At 41.1% G+C, this 22959-nt stretch overlaps 1 protein-coding gene across 1 annotated transcript in view; it reads left to right on the forward strand.

Moving 5' to 3' along the window:
- LOC107733084 (ALK tyrosine kinase receptor-like) overlaps window positions 1–18239 on the forward strand; it is a 59691-nt gene extending 41452 nt beyond the window's left edge. Inside the window, exons 15-26 of the mRNA XM_016544578.1 lie at window positions 2020–2172; window positions 2272–2385; window positions 6073–6259; window positions 12031–12121; window positions 12215–12279; window positions 13243–13372; window positions 13670–13767; window positions 13935–14027; window positions 14140–14241; window positions 14500–14634; window positions 16095–16185; window positions 17003–18239. Coding sequence (XP_016400064.1) covers window positions 2020–2172; window positions 2272–2385; window positions 6073–6259; window positions 12031–12121; window positions 12215–12279; window positions 13243–13372; window positions 13670–13767; window positions 13935–14027; window positions 14140–14241; window positions 14500–14634; window positions 16095–16185; window positions 17003–17965 — 2222 coding nt within the window. The 3' untranslated portion in view covers window positions 17966–18239. The remainder of the gene's footprint in view (window positions 1–2019; window positions 2173–2271; window positions 2386–6072; window positions 6260–12030; window positions 12122–12214; window positions 12280–13242; window positions 13373–13669; window positions 13768–13934; window positions 14028–14139; window positions 14242–14499; window positions 14635–16094; window positions 16186–17002) is intronic.
- The last annotated feature ends 4720 nt before the right edge of the window (window positions 18240–22959 follow it).

The raw sequence follows: 22959 nt of genomic DNA on the forward strand, positions 1-22959 counted from the left end.
CTGGGGAAGCATGACCTGATCATCAGGTTCCTTAGGGGGGCGAGAAGGCTAAATCCTCCATGGCCCCCCTCTATACTCTCTTGGGACCTGACTCTAGTGCTCACAGCACTACAGCAGGTCCCATTTGAGCCTTTGCAGACAGTCGAGCTGAAGTTTCTGTCAATAAAAACTCTACTCCTGCTTGGCCCTACATCAAGAGGGTAGGGGACCTGCACGCGTTTTCGGTCGACGATTCGTGCCTAGAGTTCGGGCCGGCCGACTCCCAGGTAACTCTGAGGCCCCGGCCTGACTATGTGCCCAAGGTTCCCACTACTCCCTTCAGGGATCAGGTGGTGAGCCTGCAAGCGCTGCCCCCGGAGGAGGCAGACCCAGCCCTTCTCGCCGAGAAGACCCCCGAAGATGCCCGATCGGAGTCGTGCTGTCCTTTTTGCAGCAAGGGTTGGAGCGAAGGTTTCCCTCCACCCTCAAAGTTTATGTCGCTGCAATCGCGGCTAACCAAATAGGCGACCCCGTAGAAGGGAGGTCGCTGGGGAAGCATGACCTGGTCGTCAGGTTCCTTAAGGGGGTGAGAAGGTTAAATCCTCCACGGCCCCCCTCTATACGCTCTTGGGACCTGACTCTGGTGCTCACGGCACTACAGCAGGGCCCATTTGAGCCTTTGCAGACGGTCGAGCTGAAATTTCTTTCGATGAAGACTTTGCTCCTGCTGGCATTGGCCTCCATCAAGAGGGTAGGGGACCTGCACGCATTTTCGGTCAACGATTCGTGCCTAGAGTTCGGGCCGGCTGATTCCCAGGTAACCCTGAGGCCCCGGCCCGGCTATGTGCCCAAGGTTCCCGCTACTCCCTTCAGGGATCAGGTGGTGAACCTCCAAGCGCTGCCCTCGGAGGAGGCAGACCCAGCCCTAGCTTTGCTCTGTCCCGTTCGAGCCTTAAGGTGCTACGTAGACCAGACACAAAGCTTCAGGACCTCAGACCAGCTCTTTGTCTGTCACGGAGGCCGGCAGAAGGGGAATGCCGTCTCTAAACAGAGGATGGCCCACTGGATAGTGGATGCCATCACCCTGGCTTATCAGGCACAGGGTGTGCCCTGCCCGTTCTGATTGCGAGCTCACTCAACTAGAAGTGTTGCATCCTCTTGGGCACTGGCTCGTGGCGCCTCGCTGGCAGATATCTGTAGAGCTGCGGGCTGGGCGACCCCTAACACGTTCGCTAGATTCTATAGCCTTCGTGTGGAGCCGGTATCCTTCTGTGTTCTCACCTCAAACCGGTAGAAGCACTGAGAGGCCCCGGCTTCGGGTCGGCTTGCAAAAACCACTCCAGAGAATCCATGCCGTAGTCCCTGTTGAGCTCCTCCGTCCACTCGGCAGCCAGACGTGGCGGAGCGTCCGGCACCAGGCCTTCACTCGTTGAATCCTCGAGAACCGGTAAAAGGCTGGGTTCCATATGTAAGACCTAAGTGGATCCCATATGTGTAAAGTCCACGGTATAGCCTCGAGCCCGTGTTTCCCCGGCAGACTTCTGCCATTTCCAAGAGGGTTACAATCACCTCCATTCTTCCATATGCACCCAAGGAATGTTCATATGTGTATTGCTTCCGAAACCTCCTTCGGGAAGGTTGGAGCTTCCGTAACGTCCCTGTTCCAAGTAGAACGGGTACGTTTTCCCAGTGTTATCCAGTCTTACTCAGTGGGTAGTGCCATAGCAGCAGTAGCTGGTCCTCTTGTGCAAGCCCTGGCCTACGCCAAAAAGTAGGGGCGCAGGTGGCTTCCACAGGACACTGGAAGGGGCGGTAGCTGTGGCCTTTTGGTAGGATCCCAATTCGTCGGTCATCCGACGTGACGTCGAGAGTGACCGACTGAAAGGGAACGTCTCGGTTACGTATGAACCGAGACGTTATCTTGTTTGTTTTCCCCCAGATTTCAAGATTCCCAATTTTTTACAAGAAGACACCCTAGACTGAAGCACTGGGGTTTTGAAGCAGTGCTGTGCAGTACTGATGTATTTGTATGTGTTCTAGCTATGGAGAGTCATGGGGAAGCTGAGATCCAGGTGTATCTAAATTGCAGCCACTGTCAGACCCAGAGCTGTAAGAGAGATGAAGATACCAGACTCATCCTCTGCCTGTGCGACAGTGATGAGGTTCTTGCACCAGACAACGTCACCTGCCTAGGTACCTAAACAGCCGGTGGCCATTTGCCCTTAAAAGTTTGTCTATAAAAGCATTTGTTTGAAATATTTCTAATTCACCACTTTTTATGTCATCCACCAGTTGTTCCATTGGGCTCCCTGGCAGACAGACCCCCATCCCTGATATTTATCCTGGTGGTGATCGCGTCCACAGTAGTTACGGGTGTTGTTCTGACCTGTGCCAGCCTCACACTCAGTAAGAGACTCTTCCAGTTCTGCATCAGCTCTGTGCCCTCCACATGCCATCGTCTCTGACATGCTTCATTTATCTCCCTGTGACATATATAGGCTTGCAAAAAACTGCATTTCCTAGAAGAGCAAATTCAGGGGAGTGCAACATCAGTGCTTTTAGAGCTTGTAGCAAACAATAATTGTGAGAACAACAGGAAGGAGAATGGGAATTATAATCAAAGTTGGTGACTAGTTTTTTTTTTTTCATGCCCCAAAATTATTTTTCAAGTACAAAATTAACTTAAAAACATTGGAGCCAATGGGCATTAGTGTTTCATCATTTAAAAAAACCTAAAGAAAATGGATAAAAAATGTGACATGAACAAAACTGTGACATGAAAAAAAAAACACTAGGGACAATTATGTGGCCAAATGTTATACAGCACTTTAATACTGTGGGAAAGGGCACAAGTAACAGTGACAATTGACATATACACTAGCTTTGGCTATCAGTTTGGCTATCAATTTGGCATCAGTAAGTTTTTTTTAAAATACTTTAATAATAATAATTCATTAATAATAAAAATTAATACTTTTATTCACCAAGGAGGCATTAAATTGATCAAAAGTTACAGTAAAGACATTTATAATGCACTTAAATGCTATTCTTTTGAACTTTGTTCATCAAGAATGCTGAAAAAATGTATCAAGGTACAAAAATATTAAGCAGCACAACTGTTAACATTGATAATTGTTGACATATACACTAGCTTTGGCTATCAGTTTGGCTATCAATTTGGCATCAGTAAGTTTTTTTTTAAATACTTTAATAATAATAATTCATTAATAATAAAAATTAATACTTTTATTCACCAAGGAGGCATTAAATTGATCAAAGTTACAGTAAAGACATTTATAATGCACTTAAATGCTATTCTTTTGAACTTTGTTCATCAAGAATGCTGAAAAAATGTATCAAGGTACAAAAATATTAAGCAGCACAACTGTTAACATTGATAATTGTTACGACCCCAGAAGTTGTAAGAAGTGTTCCAAATCAGCATTTCTGAAGGACCATGTGACACTGAAGACTGGAGAAATGGCTGCTAAAAATTCAGCTTTGCCATTACAGGAATAAATTACATTGTAAAATATGTTCAAATAGAAAACAGTTATTTTAAAGTGTTTTTTACTGTATTTTTGTTCAAATAAATGCAGCCTTGCTGAGCATAAGAGAGACATTTAAAAATTATACCGACCCTAAACTTTTGAACCATAGTGCACACAGGCTAAAATGGATGACATGAACCCCCCCCCATGAACTATCAAATGTGTATTACAAAAACTTTAAGTTATGCTAAATAAGCTAACTGCCAGTTAGGCCTCCAGCAATATTCACATATATTCACTTGTTTCTTAATTCCTAACATTTTGCGGTTGCTCTTGCTGTTATCTTGCTGTTAATTTCACACTCTTTTAACATACCTTTTCTGTTAAATTTTGAACAGTGTGTTTTTAATATTCGTACAAATTGCTTGCTTGTTTTTTATATATCTAACTACTGTATGTAGTGTTGCACAATACCCCTTAAAGGAACGAGGAGGGAACTAAGACAGGGACTGCTATTAACCTTAAAACATGGCCTTTGAAATTAATGCATGTAAATAAACAATCAAGCCAAATTATTTTCAAAACTAACTGCAGTCTCACTGATGGGCTTTTTTGTAAATGTGTGCTGACCAGTATCTTAATTATAATTGCTGCTATTTAACTTGAGTGTTTTTACTTGCAACAACATTTTATGCTTAAAAAAAATATTATTTTCCAATACAGGACAGTGAGGGAATATTGAGGGTGTCATAATGCACTGTCCCTATAAATGTGAGCGTCTTGTGGAATTAATGAGGTTATAATTTTTTTCTTCAAAAATATTGGTAAAAATTCATAATACTTTCATCGCACTGGTGGCTGTCCAAAACACCAACCTTTGAATTTAACTCTCATAAAGGAATCTAAAAAATGTTTTTATATCAAAAGTCAAAAGCAGTGACTTTGGGATGCACCGAGATTTGTGATTATATTGATAATTACTTTATTACATATAATCACTTAGGATATTTTATTGGCTACAAAAAAGATAAGAAAACAAAAAAGATATGATAACATATATGATGGCCGATATTATAAATAAATACTGTTTGTTTTTTCCCCTAACATTACAATTTAAAATGTTACACTTAATGGAAAGCTATAGGCATTAAAACATTATAATATGCAATAGAAACTTGGCATAGAAAGAGTATATTGTTTGAATAGAAGAAAGAAAGTACTTGCTTTTATCACCACCTTAATCTGGTCAGTGTCAGTAAATAAAGAATATGGCACTTTACAGTAAGGTTATATCGATTAACTAAAATTAACCAACAATGAGCAATACATTTGTTACACTATATATTAATCTTTGTTACCTTTAGTTAACAATAAAAATAAAAATACAGCTGTTCATTGTTTGTTCATGTTAGCTCAGGTAATATTATACATCTTTTGATTTTAATATTGTATTGGTGAATGTTGAAATGAACAAATTAAAATGTTTTAGAACTATTTTTCATGTTGTTATTGTATAGTAGTTAACTAATGTTAACAAAAGGAACCTTATTGTAAATTGTTATCGAAATATGTATTGTGCATTCCTAGAAATCACTAGAACCCATTTCTAGAACTCAATTTCCCAAACCCTTTAAATATGATCGAGATATGCCGTAAACCAACAATCTGCCACGGTGCTCTAACTTTATGTATATGTGATGGACTCTTATCACTATAAATGCTATATTTTTATATTGATCATGCTTAATATCATGTATCCTTCTTATGTTTGATTTAAAAACATATTGTTTGTTTGACTTGTGCACTAACTGTAAAATGCTGTGCCATGACTTGTTTTGTATGTATTTTTAAGATAAATAAAGACTTGTCATAACCCAAATTCCCAAAGAGAAGTGAAACAGACCTCTAAAAAGACATCTTAAAGCATGTTTCTTGAAAAGGTTTTTGTTTTGTATATTTAATTTGAACATTATATGTAATTTTCGGCAATTTACATGTAATCTAAACTCAAATGCAAACAGCAGAGCGAGGTCTCTGGGTCCTTAGTTAGAAGAGCTCCACTGGACGCTAATTGTGTGTCTTCCCCTGAGCTCTCCCCCATGCAGGTTGGTAGTCTTTGCTCGGGTTCCCCCCCCTCACCCTTAATACCTGGTCAACTTCCTGCCGGCTTCGCTTCGCGCCACTGCGCCAGCAGCCCGACGGCAAAAGGGGACCTCTCACCTCCATGCAGCGCCCTCCCCAGCAGACTACCAACCTGCATTGGGGACATGGGCAGCCTCCACTGAGGGTGAGTCCACTCTGCCCGATCGCTTGCTGACAGGCCCAGAGCTTCAGTCCTCACCTGAGAGGCTTTTTGATTTTATAATGCACAATTCTGTCCTCTTGATAGAATTCCATGGGAGAAATAAGTGCACTTGGTTGAAAATTACCATCATGCTGAAAGTCTGTTGACACTTTTATGATGCATCACTTTCATCTTGTGCAAATTGTACTCTGAGACCAATAATTATTCAAATTAAGCAGGTGGAATTATTCCTAAAGAGAACTTCTTAAAAACATGATCACTTTTGCTGATTCCTGGTGTGTTTTTGTCTTTTTGCAGTCTATTACCGTAAGAAGAACCACCTGCATGCGGTCAGGATTCGACTACAGAGCCCAGAGTACAAGCTTAGCAAAATCCGCTCGTCAACCATAATGACTGACTACAACCCCAACTACTGCTTTGCTGGCAAAGCGGCTTCACTGAGTGAGCTTAAGGAGGTTCCACGTAAGAACATCACCCTCCTCAGGTATCTATATGCCGCTTCATACATACCGTTTGAGGTCCCTAAGATTTAAAAAAAGTTTTTGAAAGAAGTCTCTTATACTCAGCAAGACTGAATTCATTTGATCAAAAATACAGTAAGAACAGTAATATTGTGAAATATTATTGCAATTTAAAATAACTTTTTTTCCTATTTTAATATACTTTCAAATGTAATATATTCCTGTGATGACAAAGCTGAATTTTCAGCATCATTACTCCAGTCTTCAGTGTCACACGATCCATCAGAAATCATTCTAATCTGCTGATTTGGTGCTCAAGAAACATATCGTCTCGGTTACGTATGTAACCCTGGTTCCCTGAAGGAGGGAACGGAGACGTCACGTCCCGTCGCCACAGCTCCTGTACCACCGCTGAGCGGCCGGGTCACCGGCTTGGCTCCTCAGCGAAAACCTGAATATGCGCTGCATCTGCTGCCTACTTATACTCACGCTGTGATCAGCAGCAGCTGGATGCAATAATCGCATGCCAATGTGCATTGGCTCGTTTAGTTTACACTCGAAGTGGATTGGTCTCTCTAAGCGAGATCCCAATTCGTCGGTCATCCGACGTGACGTCGAGAGTGACCGACTGAAAGGGAACGTCTCGGTTACGTATGTAACCCTCGTTCCCTGAAGGAGGGAACGGAGACGTCACGTCCCGTCGCCACAGCTCCTGTACCACCGCTGAGCGGCCGGGTCACCGGCTTGGCTCCTCAGCGAAAACCTGAATATGCGCTGCATCTGCTGCCTACTTATACTCACGCTGTGATCAGCAGCAGCTGGATGCAATAATCGCATGCCAATGTGCATTGGCTCGTTTAGTTTACACTCGAAGTGGATTGGTCTCTCTAAGCGAGATCCCAATTCGTCGGTCATCCGACGTGACGTCGAGAGTGACCGACTGAAAGGGAACGTCTCGGTTACGTATGTAACCCTCGTTCCCTGAAGGAGGGAACGGAGACGTCACGTCCCGTCGCCACAGCTCCTGTACCACCGCTGAGCGGCCGGGTCACCGGCTTGGCTCCTCAGCGAAAACCTGAATATGCGCTGCATCTGCTGCCTACTTATACTCACGCTGTGATCAGCAGCAGCTGGATGCAATAATCGCATGCCAATGTGCATTGGCTCGTTTAGTTTACACTCGAAGTGGATTGGTCTCTCTAAGCGAGATCCCAATTCGTCGGTCATCCGACGTGACGTCGAGAGTGACCGACTGAAAGGGAACGTCTCGGTTACGTATGTAACCCTCGTTCCCTGAAGGAGGGAACGGAGACGTCACGTCCCGTCGCCACAGCTCCTGTACCACCGCTGAGCGGCCGGGTCACCGGCTTGGCTCCTCAGCGAAAACCTGAATATGCGCTGCATCTGCTGCCTACTTATACTCACGCTGTGATCAGCAGCAGCTGGATGCAATAATCGCATGCCAATGTGCATTGGCTCGTTTAGTTTACACTCGAAGTGGATTGGTCTCTCTAAGCGAGATCCCAATTCGTCGGTCATCCGACGTGACGTCGAGAGTGACCGACTGAAAGGGAACGTCTCGGTTACGTATGTAACCCTCGTTCCCTGAAGGAGGGAACGGAGACGTCACGTCCCGTCGCCACAGCTCCTGTACCACCGCTGAGCGGCCGGGTCACCGGCTTGGCTCCTCAGCGAAAACCTGAATATGCGCTGCATCTGCTGCCTACTTATACTCACGCTGTGATCAGCAGCAGCTGGATGCAATAATCGCATGCCAATGTGCATTGGCTCGTTTAGTTTACACTCGAAGTGGATTGGTCTCTCTAAGCGAGATCCCAATTCGTCGGTCATCCGACGTGACGTCGAGAGTGACCGACTGAAAGGGAACGTCTCGGTTACGTATGTAACCCTCGTTCCCTGAAGGAGGGAACGGAGACGTCACGTCCCGTCGCCACAGCTCCTGTACCACCGCTGAGCGGCCGGGTCACCGGCTTGGCTCCTCAGCGAAAACCTGAATATGCGCTGCATCTGCTGCCTACTTATACTCACGCTGTGATCAGCAGCAGCTGGATGCAATAATCGCATGCCAATGTGCATTGGCTCGTTTAGTTTACACTCGAAGTGGATTGGTCTCTCTAAGCGAGATCCCAATTCGTCGGTCATCCGACGTGACGTCGAGAGTGACCGACTGAAAGGGAACGTCTCGGTTACGTATGTAACCCTCGTTCCCTGAAGGAGGGAACGGAGACGTCACGTCCCGTCGCCACAGCTCCTGTACCACCGCTGAGCGGCCGGGTCACCGGCTTGGCTCCTCAGCGAAAACCTGAATATGCGCTGCATCTGCTGCCTACTTATACTCACGCTGTGATCAGCAGCAGCTGGATGCAATAATCGCATGCCAATGTGCATTGGCTCGTTTAGTTTACACTCGAAGTGGATTGGTCTCTCTAAGCGAGATCCCAATTCGTCGGTCATCCGACGTGACGTCGAGAGTGACCGACTGAAAGGGAACGTCTCGGTTACGTATGTAACCCTCGTTCCCTGAAGGAGGGAACGGAGACGTCACGTCCCGTCGCCACAGCTCCTGTACCACCGCTGAGCGGCCGGGTCACCGGCTTGGCTCCTCAGCGAAAACCTGAATATGCGCTGCATCTGCTGCCTACTTATACTCACGCTGTGATCAGCAGCAGCTGGATGCAATAATCGCATGCCAATGTGCATTGGCTCGTTTAGTTTACACTCGAAGTGGATTGGTCTCTCTAAGCGAGATCCCAATTCGTCGGTCATCCGACGTGACGTCGAGAGTGACCGACTGAAAGGGAACGTCTCGGTTACGTATGTAACCCTCGTTCCCTGAAGGAGGGAACGGAGACGTCACGTCCCGTCGCCACAGCTCCTGTACCACCGCTGAGCGGCCGGGTCACCGGCTTGGCTCCTCAGCGAAAACCTGAATATGCGCTGCATCTGCTGCCTACTTATACTCACGCTGTGATCAGCAGCAGCTGGATGCAATAATCGCATGCCAATGTGCATTGGCTCGTTTAGTTTACACTCGAAGTGGATTGGTCTCTCTAAGCGAGATCCCAATTCGTCGGTCATCCGACGTGACGTCGAGAGTGACCGACTGAAAGGGAACGTCTCGGTTACGTATGTAACCCTCGTTCCCTGAAGGAGGGAACGGAGACGTCACGTCCCGTCGCCACAGCTCCTGTACCACCGCTGAGCGGCCGGGTCACCGGCTTGGCTCCTCAGCGAAAACCTGAATATGCGCTGCATCTGCTGCCTACTTATACTCACGCTGTGATCAGCAGCAGCTGGATGCAATAATCGCATGCCAATGTGCATTGGCTCGTTTAGTTTACACTCGAAGTGGATTGGTCTCTCTAAGCGAGATCCCAATTCGTCGGTCATCCGACGTGACGTCGAGAGTGACCGACTGAAAGGGAACGTCTCGGTTACGTATGTAACCCTCGTTCCCTGAAGGAGGGAACGGAGACGTCACGTCCCGTCGCCACAGCTCCTGTACCACCGCTGAGCGGCCGGGTCACCGGCTTGGCTCCTCAGCGAAAACCTGAATATGCGCTGCATCTGCTGCCTACTTATACTCACGCTGTGATCAGCAGCAGCTGGATGCAATAATCGCATGCCAATGTGCATTGGCTCGTTTAGTTTACACTCGAAGTGGATTGGTCTCTCTAAGCGAGATCCCAATTCGTCGGTCATCCGACGTGACGTCGAGAGTGACCGACTGAAAGGGAACGTCTCGGTTACGTATGTAACCCTCGTTCCCTGAAGGAGGGAACGGAGACGTCACGTCCCGTCGCCACAGCTCCTGTACCACCGCTGAGCGGCCGGGTCACCGGCTTGGCTCCTCAGCGAAAACCTGAATATGCGCTGCATCTGCTGCCTACTTATACTCACGCTGTGATCAGCAGCAGCTGGATGCAATAATCGCATGCCAATGTGCATTGGCTCGTTTAGTTTACACTCGAAGTGGATTGGTCTCTCTAAGCGAGATCCCAATTCGTCGGTCATCCGACGTGACGTCGAGAGTGACCGACTGAAAGGGAACGTCTCGGTTACGTATGTAACCCTCGTTCCCTGAAGGAGGGAACGGAGACGTCACGTCCCGTCGCCACAGCTCCTGTACCACCGCTGAGCGGCCGGGTCACCGGCTTGGCTCCTCAGCGAAAACCTGAATATGCGCTGCATCTGCTGCCTACTTATACTCACGCTGTGATCAGCAGCAGCTGGATGCAATAATCGCATGCCAATGTGCATTGGCTCGTTTAGTTTACACTCGAAGTGGATTGGTCTCTCTAAGCGAGATCCCAATTCGTCGGTCATCCGACGTGACGTCGAGAGTGACCGACTGAAAGGGAACGTCTCGGTTACGTATGTAACCCTCGTTCCCTGAAGGAGGGAACGGAGACGTCACGTCCCGTCGCCACAGCTCCTGTACCACCGCTGAGCGGCCGGGTCACCGGCTTGGCTCCTCAGCGAAAACCTGAATATGCGCTGCATCTGCTGCCTACTTATACTCACGCTGTGATCAGCAGCAGCTGGATGCAATAATCGCATGCCAATGTGCATTGGCTCGTTTAGTTTACACTCGAAGTGGATTGGTCTCTCTAAGCGAGATCCCAATTCGTCGGTCATCCGACGTGACGTCGAGAGTGACCGACTGAAAGGGAACTTAATATTATCAATGTTGAAAACAGTTTTTTGTGGAAACCATGATACTTTTTTTCAGGATTCTTTGATGAATAGAAAGTTCAAAAGGACAGCGTTTATTTGAAATAAAAATCTTTTGTTAAATTATAAATGTCTTTACTGTGACAATTAATGCATCCTTGCTGTATGAAAGTATTATTTCTCAAACTATTGAACAGTAGGGCATAATAGATTATTCTGAGTCATATACTTTTTTAACTTTTTTCTTTAATTTAATAATTATTTGATCTTAAATAATAATCTTTTTTTTTTTTTTTAGAATTTATTGATCTAGGTTACTGTTATTTGTAAATATGCTGTTGTTCAGTGTTTATTCATAATACATTAATGCTAATTTATTTAAAACAAATAAAAAATAGAGTAGTTTATATAGAAGTTGACATGAACCTAGAGTAATACACGTTGTAAAAGATTTTTCATTTTTAGTTCTTGATACCTAATGCATTATCTAATGTTTACAAGGTTAAGGTGGTTAAGGCTCAAGGATGGTGTCTGCAAACTGTGAGTCATCACAGGCCAACACGGAATCTGCATGCACAGAATTCCATGTAAAGTTCTGTGAATTCTTCAGAATTTTAATGGAAAGTCTTACACATCCACTGTGCATTGTATGTTAACATTATGTCTGTGCATTATGTTTTATTTTGGCTAATTTGTTTATTCCACCAGCCAACAATAAGAATGTAATGCTCTCAGCTCCATTTAACACATTTGATCACATTTGCATTCATTCTGTAAAATTTCACAAATTTAATTCAAAGTTAATGAAAATATAACCCAGGTTGCGCTGGTTCTGTTACTAGTTAAAATAATGTTCTGGGTTAAATACATGTTGAGCTCTGTTGACAGCATATGTGTGATGTGCTGTTGAATAACAACTAAAAATAATGTTGACTTGTACATAACTTAAAACAAATTATAGACTGGAAGTCTGCAGTATGTACCACATTCAACCCACAATATTCATTTAATATTCTGTGATGACATGTAAAATTACTGGAAATTAGTTCCACATTTAAACGTGTCAGTAATGATGGCTGTCTGGAATTTTTAACTATAGGGCGTTGGGACACGGTGCCTTTGGGGAAGTGTATGAGGGACAGGTTTTGGGTATGAATGGAGAAAACACAGCCATGCAGGTTGCTATAAAGGTGAGTATTCCCAGATCTGCCTTTCCCTTTGAAACGGGTTTCTGGCTTCTCTTAATTGATTCTGTGTTTTATCTCTCTCCATCCCTCTGACAGACTCTTCCAGAAATCTGTTCTGAGCAGGATGAGATGGATTTCCTAATGGAGGCTCTGATTATGAGGTATGCTTGGCTGCAGCACACACTCACAGCACTGCTGTGGCCGCACATGTGTGCGACAGACAGAAAATGAGGGATGAGACATTGTCATTCCAATCCTCTGCTCTCAGTCGAACTAACTGTAGGCTATGAAATCTGTTCCGTTCTTTTTAATCGTTTGTTGTGATTAGCAGGTTCACATCTGTTGTTTGTTTTTGAGGGTATGGCATCCTCTTTAGTCAAGCAGCAGATATTTTCTAGTGATTCATAGTCTTCTGAGCAAAGCGTACTGTAGTTAATGAAAAACATCATATGCTTCATACTTCATTTGCATGGGCTAGATCAGTGATTCCCTACCAGTGGATATTTTCATTTTGACTTGACTTTGTAAAGCTAATCATGCAGAAATGTTCAAATAGGTGCATAATATAACTTATAAAATGTATATTATTATACAAAATAATATATAAAATTATGTAAAATAAAAACTCATATAAATAACTTTACATAAACCTTTTAAAATAAAACAGTAAAGCTGTCAAAAGATTAAAATCCCTTATTTATTTATTTACATGAAGAAGTATTATACAGGTACTAATGATTTACTAGTGCAATATTGAGCTTTATTGATGGGATTACAGGGATATATTATATAAGACAAAAATGGTTGGAAAAACTAGCCTTAATAATGCATATATTTGAAAAATGTTATGATATATCATAAGAAGAAAAAGTCAAAGTATTTAAATAAGATGTTTGATCTGTAAAAGGATTCCATTGTTCAGTACAGTGGCTTAAAAATCTGTTGCCCTTCATTTCAAGATGCTTAAACCAAGATGAGCAAAATAAACTATAAACAGGGTTTGGAATACAGCCAAATATTCATTTGAAATGACATATTCACTCAATATTATCATTGACATGCTGTGTGTGAGTCAAGTTGTCCGTTCTTCTGAATAGTTCAGTTTCCTTCACTCTTTTGTGCAGTAAGTTCAGCCATCAGAACATTGTGCGCTGTATTGGCGTCAGTCTGCAGATCCTGCCTCGCTTCATACTGCTGGAGCTCATGACAGGAGGAGACATGAAGACTTTCCTGAGACTAAACCGGCCCAGAACTGTGAGTGTTTGTGTGTATTTGAGTCTATAGACACCATACTGTTTATATATGTTTATATATATAACTCTGTTTCTCAGTTAGCAGTCATTTTTGCTTTCATGACGATTGTTTGCCAACATGTGTGGAACATACTTTGCATTAGAAAACAACATTAATTATGAATAATACATTCCATTTATTATGAAGAGAGGTAAGATAAGCACAATTTAAATACAAAACAATTCTCTAAAAGAACTTGAATATGTACAATAGAAGTACTGTGTAGTTCCGAAATATTCATATCGTGTTTTTCCACAGAATCATCCGTCTTCTCTAAGTATGCTGGAGCTTCTGCATATGGCCAGAGACATTGCACTTGGTTGTCGCTATCTAGAAGAGAACCACTTCATCCACAGGTGATTTCTCACAGCCAAACCTGACAGAATTTTGCCCTAAAGTAGCATCATTGTCTCGATAAGTGTAAACTGCTCTTTAGTGAATATGTAGATGTCATGAACTCACCCCAGCCTGAGACCTTGATGTCTCACACAAGTCAAGCAAGTATGTATGGTGTGTGTTTCAGGGACATTGCAGCACGAAACTGCCTTTTGACTTGTCCTGGTCCAGAGAGAGTGGCTAAAATTGGAGATTTTGGGATGGCTCGAGACATTTATAGGTGCTTTTATCAAACTTCTTATCTCACATCCTTTTTTTGTGGTTTAGTACCTGTTAAATGTAATAACGAACACAGGCATTGAGTTTTGACAAAGGAATACTTTGCATTGCAGGGCGAGTTACTATAGGAAGGGTGGCCGTGCAATGTTACCGGTGAAGTGGATGCCACCTGAAGCCTTTCTAGAGGGCATTTTTACATGCAAGACTGACACCTGGTATATAACAGATCTGGTGTACTGAAAGACCTTCTTTTGTTAGCATCTAAAAAGAACTATAGTTTTTAAATCAGTGTTTAGTGCACTGTTATGCCAAGATTTAGGTAAAATATATAGAAATACACTGTATAGGTATAATATTTATTAAATTATTAATTGATATCACTCAATTTTTATTAGATATTTTTATTATGTATAAAAAGAGCAGAGACCTGAGGCCAGACATGGTCATTACATGCAATTTGTCTCCATCTGCAGGTCTTTTGGGGTACTGCTGTGGGAGATTTTCTCTCTTGGATACATGCCTTATCCCTGCAAGACCAATCAGGAGGTATTGGAGTTTGTAACAGGTGGAGGTCGTATGGATCCGCCTAAGAGCTGCCCAGGCCCTGTGTAAGCAACAATAACAGCTTTGAGAATGGATCTCGGGCCTAAACTGAACTTAAAGGGATAGTTCACGCAAAAATGAAAATTCTGTCATTAATTACTCACCCTCATGTCGTTATAAACCTGTAAGATGTTCATCAGATTTTCATGTGCATCTTTGGAACACATATTAAGATATTTTTGATAAAATCTGAGAGCCTTCTGATCCTCCATAGACTGCAACACAACTACCATGTTCAAGGCCCAGAAATGTTAGTAAGGACATCGTTCAAATAGTCCGTGTGACATCAATGGTTCAACTTTAATTTTATGAAGCTATGAGAATACTTTTTCTGCGCAAAGAAAACAAAAATAACGACTTTATTCAACAATGTGATAGTTCCCTTGCTGTCTATGCAGGGTCAGAAAGCTCTTGGATTTTATCAAAAATATATTAATTTGTGTTCAGAAGATGAGCGAAGGTCTTACAGGTTTGGAAGGACATGAGGGTGAGTAATTAATGACAGAATTTTAATTCCTGGGGGAACTATCCCTTTAAAGGGGACATCGAATGACCTATTTTTCACAAGTTGGTATGATTCTTTAGGGTCTTCATGAAATGTCTGTAACATGCTTTTATTTACAATTCCTCAATGGTCGTGTAAAACAACACCCTTTTTACCTTGTCAAAAACAGCTCTGTTCACAGAGACCCGTTTCGGTGCATGTGTCTTTAAATGATAATGAGCTACTGCTCACCCTGCCCCTCACTTCCATGAAAGAGGAAAGGCGATTTGCAAATAATCATAAAAATATAAAGTGTAAGACTTACTTCTTCTGGAGGTGCAGCTGGATCACGAAGAGTAGGTACTACTGATTCATCCTTGAGTTGTAACTTTTTTTTAGCAAAACCTGCCTTGAATTGTCCCTCGTTCAGAAAGCAGTCTGGAGTAAAATGATTTGACAGACATAAACGAATTTAGGTGTATTCGGTATTCGCATTACCATCAAAAACAAAACTAATCCACTGCGTCCTCAGTGGCTCTGATGTTGGGAGAAAATGAAGACTCTCATGTTCACTTTTACATCCAACTACAAAACGCCTGCATTGCTTACGAGACATTGTTGCTACAGCTGCTTGAGCACGGAGAAAATGGCGGACAGGGTACAACTGGCTGAGGGCGGAAATATGCTAATACGGGACCATCGGGTCCATCAGAGGTCGTGGCGTCATATTGCTCAGAAAATCAAAATGGCTTGATAAGTGAATGTATTTTTATCATTGTAGGGTGGTTGTGTCCACACATGTAAAAGTGAATTTTGCATCCAATGTCCCCTTTAAATAAATGTGAATGTAAAAAATGTGACTTAGAAGCTATGAAGAAGTATATTTCATTAGTGAAATGTGACTAATCTGTTTTAATTATAATAATTAACAGAATAATTGTTATAATTACTGTAAGTGTTTTGGATTTCGTTCTGTTTTAGTTATCGGATCATGACACAGTGTTGGCAACACTGTCCAGAACACCGACCAAACTTCTCTACTCTTTTAGAGAGGATCAACTACTGTACACAGGTATAACAGAGTCTGAATCTGACAGATTTAGATTTTAGTTTTTTTTTTAATTTACATCAGATGCTGTGATCATTTAATTTGCTTAGATCTGAGGTTTTCAAATATATTTCTGTCTTGGTCCCCGCTTCCTAAAATATATTATTGTGTACAAAGACCCATTTATACTTCATGAGAAAACTATTAAGCATGATATAATAAAAACATTTCCAAAATTAAATAATTTATTTTTTTAATTGTTAAAAAATGTATTTCTGTAGCATCTTTTACAGTAAATATCGTTCCCAAGTAGCTTGTATTTATATACTATTATCATATTTATTCATATTTTAAATGAGCTTTTTTTATTTAAAATTCAGTTTTCATTTTTGTTTATGCTTTATGTTATGTGCTTTTGTCATTATTAATTTTTTATATTTCTATTTATCTTTATTTCAGTTTTAGTAATTTTAGAACTTGAACCTAAACTTGTTTATTTCAGGTAGTTACCAAGGCAATATTTTCTAAATTCCATTCAAGTTTCATTTAAATTGTGGTTTATTTCAGCATTATTTCAATTCTCAAAAACAATTTTTAATAGTCTTAGTTTTAGTTAATGTTAACAACACTGATTATAACCCCCAGTGGCAAAAAGAAACCATAAGAAACACCAAATTTTTTTTTTTTACTCACAAAACTACTGGCAGATTTATTTTATTTCTTAATCTTAAAAAGTTGAGTCAACAAAATAAAATAATCCAGTAATAGTAATAATAATGAAAAACCCTGACTTGCATCACTTGTATTGACCCTTTTCTTCTTGCATCCTTTGATCCGTCAGGACCCTGATGTCATCAACACCCCTCTTCCAGTGGAGTACGGTCCAGCTGTCGAAGAAGAAGGTGGCACTGTGATCCGTCCTGAAGGATCAGGCAGTATGACCCCTCTTCTAGTGGCCCACTCTGTGTCCCAGGATGCTTCCCCTCGAATGGGCATCACTGGTTCAGCCCCACAAGCCCTCAAACCTACAAAGCTACAAAGATCGGTCCATCTCACACAGGAGGTGGGCACGTACCGAGAAACATTAGAGCCGTGTTGGGCTGAGCCAGTTCCTTCAGTTTGTCCAGGACAATGGCTTCAAGTCCCAGATCACCGGCCGTGCTCCAGGAGCAGTTCGTCATCAGGCAGCCAGAAATTAAAGAACAAGACTAAAAACCTTTGGAACCCCACCTACGGTTCCTGGATCCTGGAGAGCTACGGAAGGGGGAAGACGGCCTTATGTCACACCCAGTCCATGCCACTGTCTTGCAACCCCACGTCCATATCTGTCCCATCCTCTACCTCGGAGCGCATTGACCCTGGAATAGAAGTTAAAACAAATGTCTCGACATCCCCACCTTTGTCTGCAGCATCCTCCCAGACCACGTTTAGTCCTACAGGGTCTCCCTCTCGGAAGGGTCCAACAGGGGCTACGGGCGGCTCGCTCGCTGCGGTTATGGACTTGGCGAAACTCCAAAGCTTCCCGTGTGGCAACGTAAACTATGCATACGATGAGCAGAGATACGAGACTGAGAGTTTGCCTGTAGTTGTGTCCAAATCTGTGGAGCCCAGCAGCAGCTCTTCAGCTACGTCTTCACTTGCTGCCCTCGGCCTGGCCACAACATTTACCCACAAACCACTGGTGAAACGCCATGCTAGCTACGGACATGAGGATGTAAGGAGGCACACCCAGTCTGAGAAGCCCATGAGGGACAGGGATTCTGGCTTTTCCTTGTCTGAAGACCTCAGTGTCACCCCTGTGTAGCATTGAAGAATAGTCCGACTGAGAAAACACCAAATTTTTTGGTGTTATTTTGTTTTTGGCGCAAAGGTATTTTACTGCAATAACTGCAGTGGATTAGCTAGAGGCGGAATGGCAGGTTAAGGCTGGAATACACTTCACAACTTTTAAAATCTGTATAATTTTAAAACACTAGGCATCATACAGTACACTTGCTGAAACTAAGCACCACACACTAAATGACTAAGATGCGGTCACTTTTTTTTGCAGGCTAAAAAGGTTGATTGTCAATAGTGTAGAGACGTATCACACCGAAGTCACTTTCAAACCAAGCAGTTTTCTGTTGGTCAACATAGCGAATCCATGTGATCAACTTGAACCTGTTGCGAAATCTGCATGGGGAAATCTTTAGCCCTTGCGTGAAATTCTTAATTGAGTGGATTCCCATTGAAATTGACTGGATTTCACCAGCTAAAAACTTTGCAGAACAACTTCAGGACAATTTGACCTCACCTTGAAGATCACACACTACCAGACTTTCAAGTCATTCTGAAAACAGCAAAGTCATGCAGAAACATGTGCCTCGTTGATGGAGACGCATGACAAATGAAAACAATGTGTTCTAAAATTGGCTTAAAATATCAAACATGTTTGATACTCTCAGAAACTAGATGGTATCATAGTCTGAAGCTAAAAAAATCAGTCTTTATCCATTATACACTACGCAATTTTCTGCGAAATCTGTGAGCGCCAAAATCTTCAGACTTTGGTAATTTGTGTCATCCTCATCCAGATGGCAAATTGGGGCAAAGATCTGAGGAAAAGTTTTGTAGTGTATTCCAGTCTTTAATAACTGCCAGTTGGAAACTATGTGCAAGAGACAACATTATTGCTGTGTGGTACCAAAGACACGAGGAGTCGTAGCTAATTTGCCATTATGAGGCGGCAAATGGCTGATGGTTTCTATGGAAACTTCCACTTGGCTAATAGCAGCCCTTTTACACGGGATTCTCATCTACTGTTAACACTGTGAAAACACATGATGTTCACTTTAAGGACCACATGAAGTGAGAAGTCCTTTTCTACTGATTAGTCATAATTACCAATGAATATATATGTAGGTTTAGATGTCCTTTACAAATTTGCATTTTGCAACTGGTTTTAAGTGTATATTACAGGAAGATCCAAAGCATGTTCAGACCTCACACAAATGGAAAATCCTACTCCATGCCACATAATGATCAGTCACCAAATCTAGTAATATTGAATTGATTTGTTAAAAGTAGCTGTTTGCTTTTTTAAGTTATTTGAGTGACTTGACCAACTTTAAAAGAAACAAAAAAGGTTTGTGTATAAAAAGGACGGTTCACAAAAAAATTAAAATTGTCATTATTTACTTACCCTCAAGATGTTTTAAACCTGTATGACATTCTTTCTTCGATATTTTCAAAAATATCTGATGAAATGAGTTTAAAAGCGTTTTTTTCTCCATATACAACAAAAGTCAATATGTTGTTTTGGACTGCTGTAGCCAACCTGTCTGTATTTTCTCCTCTTTTAGAAAGTTGTGGAAACACTATCATGGATTTTTTTATTTTGATATTCACCGCTATAAAAGTTTACTCAACTACTATTCGACGACTTCCGCTTTTGAGAAACCCTGGAAATGTGAAAGAGGTCCATTGAAACACTCTTCAAAGTATCTTCTTTTGTGTTTTGCGGGAGAAAGTAAGTCATACAGATGTGGAACGACATGGAGATGAATAAATTATGACAATTTTTTTTTTTCTTTTTTGAGGAGTGGGCGTTTTTTAAAGCTTAGCACTGTCACCAGTAACTCAGAGGTACAATAAAAAGGTTAGTAATTAGTTTATTAGTAATAAAGAAATGCTGACAGAAAGCACCTTTGATCTCAGATCAGGTGGACTTTACAGGGTGTTTTGACTAGAAAGTACCATTTATTTAGACTAGATTTAGTGTTTTGTCTGCTGTTAGCTTTGAAAAACCAACACATTTACAAACAGTATGTTGCCTTTTCACTGAGCGTGTGTTTTGTGTGCAAAACAATGAGATAATTGTGAGGGCTTCACAAAGGTGTTGCACCCAAATATGTTAGAAGTAAATGAGGGATGTGACGCGGGATATAATTGTCGTGGCTGCTGCAGAGATTGTATTGATTTACATGTCAATGCACTCCTCTAGGGAGCTCTTTTGAGACATTCTCAATAATCAATCTCAAAAGAACTATTTTTATTGGTACATTTCCCTCAAAAATAAATAAGTAATTAGAAGTGCGTTTTATCTTTAGCTACCCTATGTGAGTCGTGACTGTGTTCCTACAGATCACCTGCAGGCAAATTCCAAGTATTACACAAACCGCATAACACCTCAGTGTGCGTAATATGATGCATGAGAAGTTTGATTTTGAAATTATTCTTCGGTATTATTACTAATTATTCTCAAATATTTTATTAGATATTGTAGTTATTCGGTGAATAATGTTTTTTTGTGTAACAAGATTTATTTGTGTGTGCATTTATTAGTTATTTTAGTTAGGGACTGCTGAGAAAAGCCTTATGCAAATTTACAGACAGATGAGACTGAAGTGTATTAGCACAACCTTAAGTGTATTTTTGTCTTGTTTAACCATTTAAACGTTTCATATTTTGACTGCCTTTTAAAGAGCTTATTCTTTTTGTATGATACTGGATAGAAGGGTAGAAATGGTTTGACTTAAGCCAGGAAAATTGAGTGCTGTATTCTTGGATTAATATTCCTTTCACACTGAACTAACCCTTATGATATGTAGCTGTAATATGTAATTTCAGTTTTAATGGTGTTTGTTTTATAATTATTATTTTGTTGAGGTTATCACTGCCAATGTTCTGCATGTGTCTTGCTTTTTATAGAAGACTTTGCAGGGGTTCATTTCTAAACAGCCAGATTAGAAATGTACCATCACATAAAGTGAATTTGAACGTACTTGTACTACCTGTATTTTTTATGTTAAAAGATGGACATTGCTGCGTAATAGCAAACCTTAAATAAATAGTTTTTGATTATAATCCTGATATGGACTAAAATTAATTTCAGAAATGCAGAATGATTTTGAGCAGATGTTTTATTTATCACAAACATACTGCACAGGGAACACTGTAACAAAACTCACCTGCACCCCTAAACAAAATAGTGTCACAAGGTTAAGTTTGTCTGATAATGAAACGCTTTCAGTGGTGCGCAGGTAGAGAAAATGACAACCCAGGTTCTTAAAACCAATACAATATATCCATGAAATGCATCCATATATCCATGAAAGAATTTATAAGTCCACCCTTGATTGATCACTGCAGTCAAAACGATTAATATCATTCTATTGTACAATAAATGCACTAGTGTTGTGCATCATTCACATTGAATCACTGTATATGCATTCTACATAACACACTTGAATGCATGTGCTGCACCTACTATACACTTTAGTTTGATGGTACTTTAAGAAAGTCAGTTGTGCTAGTGTTTGCAGGGCCTAGACATTGAACAATGTTGCTTACAACTAACCTTGATTTTGTCTAATATGAAGCGCGCAGAAATAAACAATTGATTTGGATAGATTCCAGCATGCAAACCCAGCCAAAGAAATTGGACAAGCTTGACTGATGTTGTTCCTCATTATCTTAAAAACTCCTTTTGTAGGCACATGTAAATTGTGCCCTCATATGAATTACTTTACAATAGAGATGCACCGATTGCAATTTTCTTGGCCGATTCCGATTTCCGTTTTTTTGTTAGTGTGATCTGCCGATACCGATTTTTGCCGATTCCGATTTTCTTTCTAAGAACTATAATTGACAGCATATACAAACAAAAATCTACTTTTCTTCAACGCAAAGTTTTATTTCCATAAAAAAACACAAGTAAAAAGTGATATAATTGTCGTGGCTGCTGCAGAGATTGTATTGATTTACATGTCAATGCACACCTCTAGGGAGCTCTTTTGAGACATTCTCAAAAATCAATCTCAAAAGAACTATTTTTATTAGTACATTTCCCTCAAAAATAAATAAGTAAATAGAAGTGCGTTTTATCTTTAGCTACTCTATGCGAGTCGTGACTGTGTTCCTACAGATCACCTGCAGGCAAATTCCAAGTATTACACAAACCGCATAACACCTCAGTGTGCGTAATATGATGCATGAGAAGTTTGATTTTGAAATTATTCTTTGGTATTATTAATAATAATTCTCAAATATTTTATTAGATATTGTAGTTATTCGGTGAATAATGTTTTTTTGTGTGACAAGATTTATTTGTGTGTGCATTTATTAGTTATTTTAGTTAGGGACTGCTGAGAAAAGCCTTATGCAAATTTACAGACAGATGAGACTGAAGTGTATTAGCACAACCTTAAGTGTATTTTTGTCTTGTTTAACCATTTAAACGTTTCATATTTTGACTGCCTTTTAAAGAGCTTATTCTTTTTGTATGATACTGGATAGAAGGGTAGAAATGGTTTGACTTAAGCCAGGAAAATTGAGTGCTGTATTCTTGGATTAATATTCCTTTCACACTGAACTAACCCTTATGATATGTAGCTGTAATATGTAATTTCAGTTTTAATGGTGTTTGTTTTATAATTATTATTTTGTTGAGGTTATCACTGCCAATGTTCTGCATGTGTCTTGCTTTTTATAGAAGACTTTGCAGGGGTTCATTTCTAAACAGCCAGATTAGAAATGTACCATCACATAAAGTGAATTTGAACGTACTTGTACTACCTGTATTTTTTATGTTAAAAGATGGACATTGCTGCGTAATAGCAAACCTTAAATAAATTGTTTTTGATTATAATCCTGATATGGACTAAAATTAATTTCAGAAATGCAGAATGATTTTGAGCAGATGTTTTATTTATCACAAACATACTGCACAGGGAACACTGTAACAAAACTCACCTGCACCCCTAAACAAAATAGTGTCACAAGGTTAAGTTTGTCTGATAATGAAACGCTTTCAGTGGT

This window comes from Sinocyclocheilus rhinocerous, unplaced genomic scaffold (assembly GCF_001515625.1).
Source record: "Sinocyclocheilus rhinocerous isolate Xijiao unplaced genomic scaffold, SAMN03320098_v1.1 scaffold8, whole genome shotgun sequence".
Taxonomy (NCBI): domain Eukaryota; kingdom Metazoa; phylum Chordata; class Actinopteri; order Cypriniformes; family Cyprinidae; genus Sinocyclocheilus; species Sinocyclocheilus rhinocerous.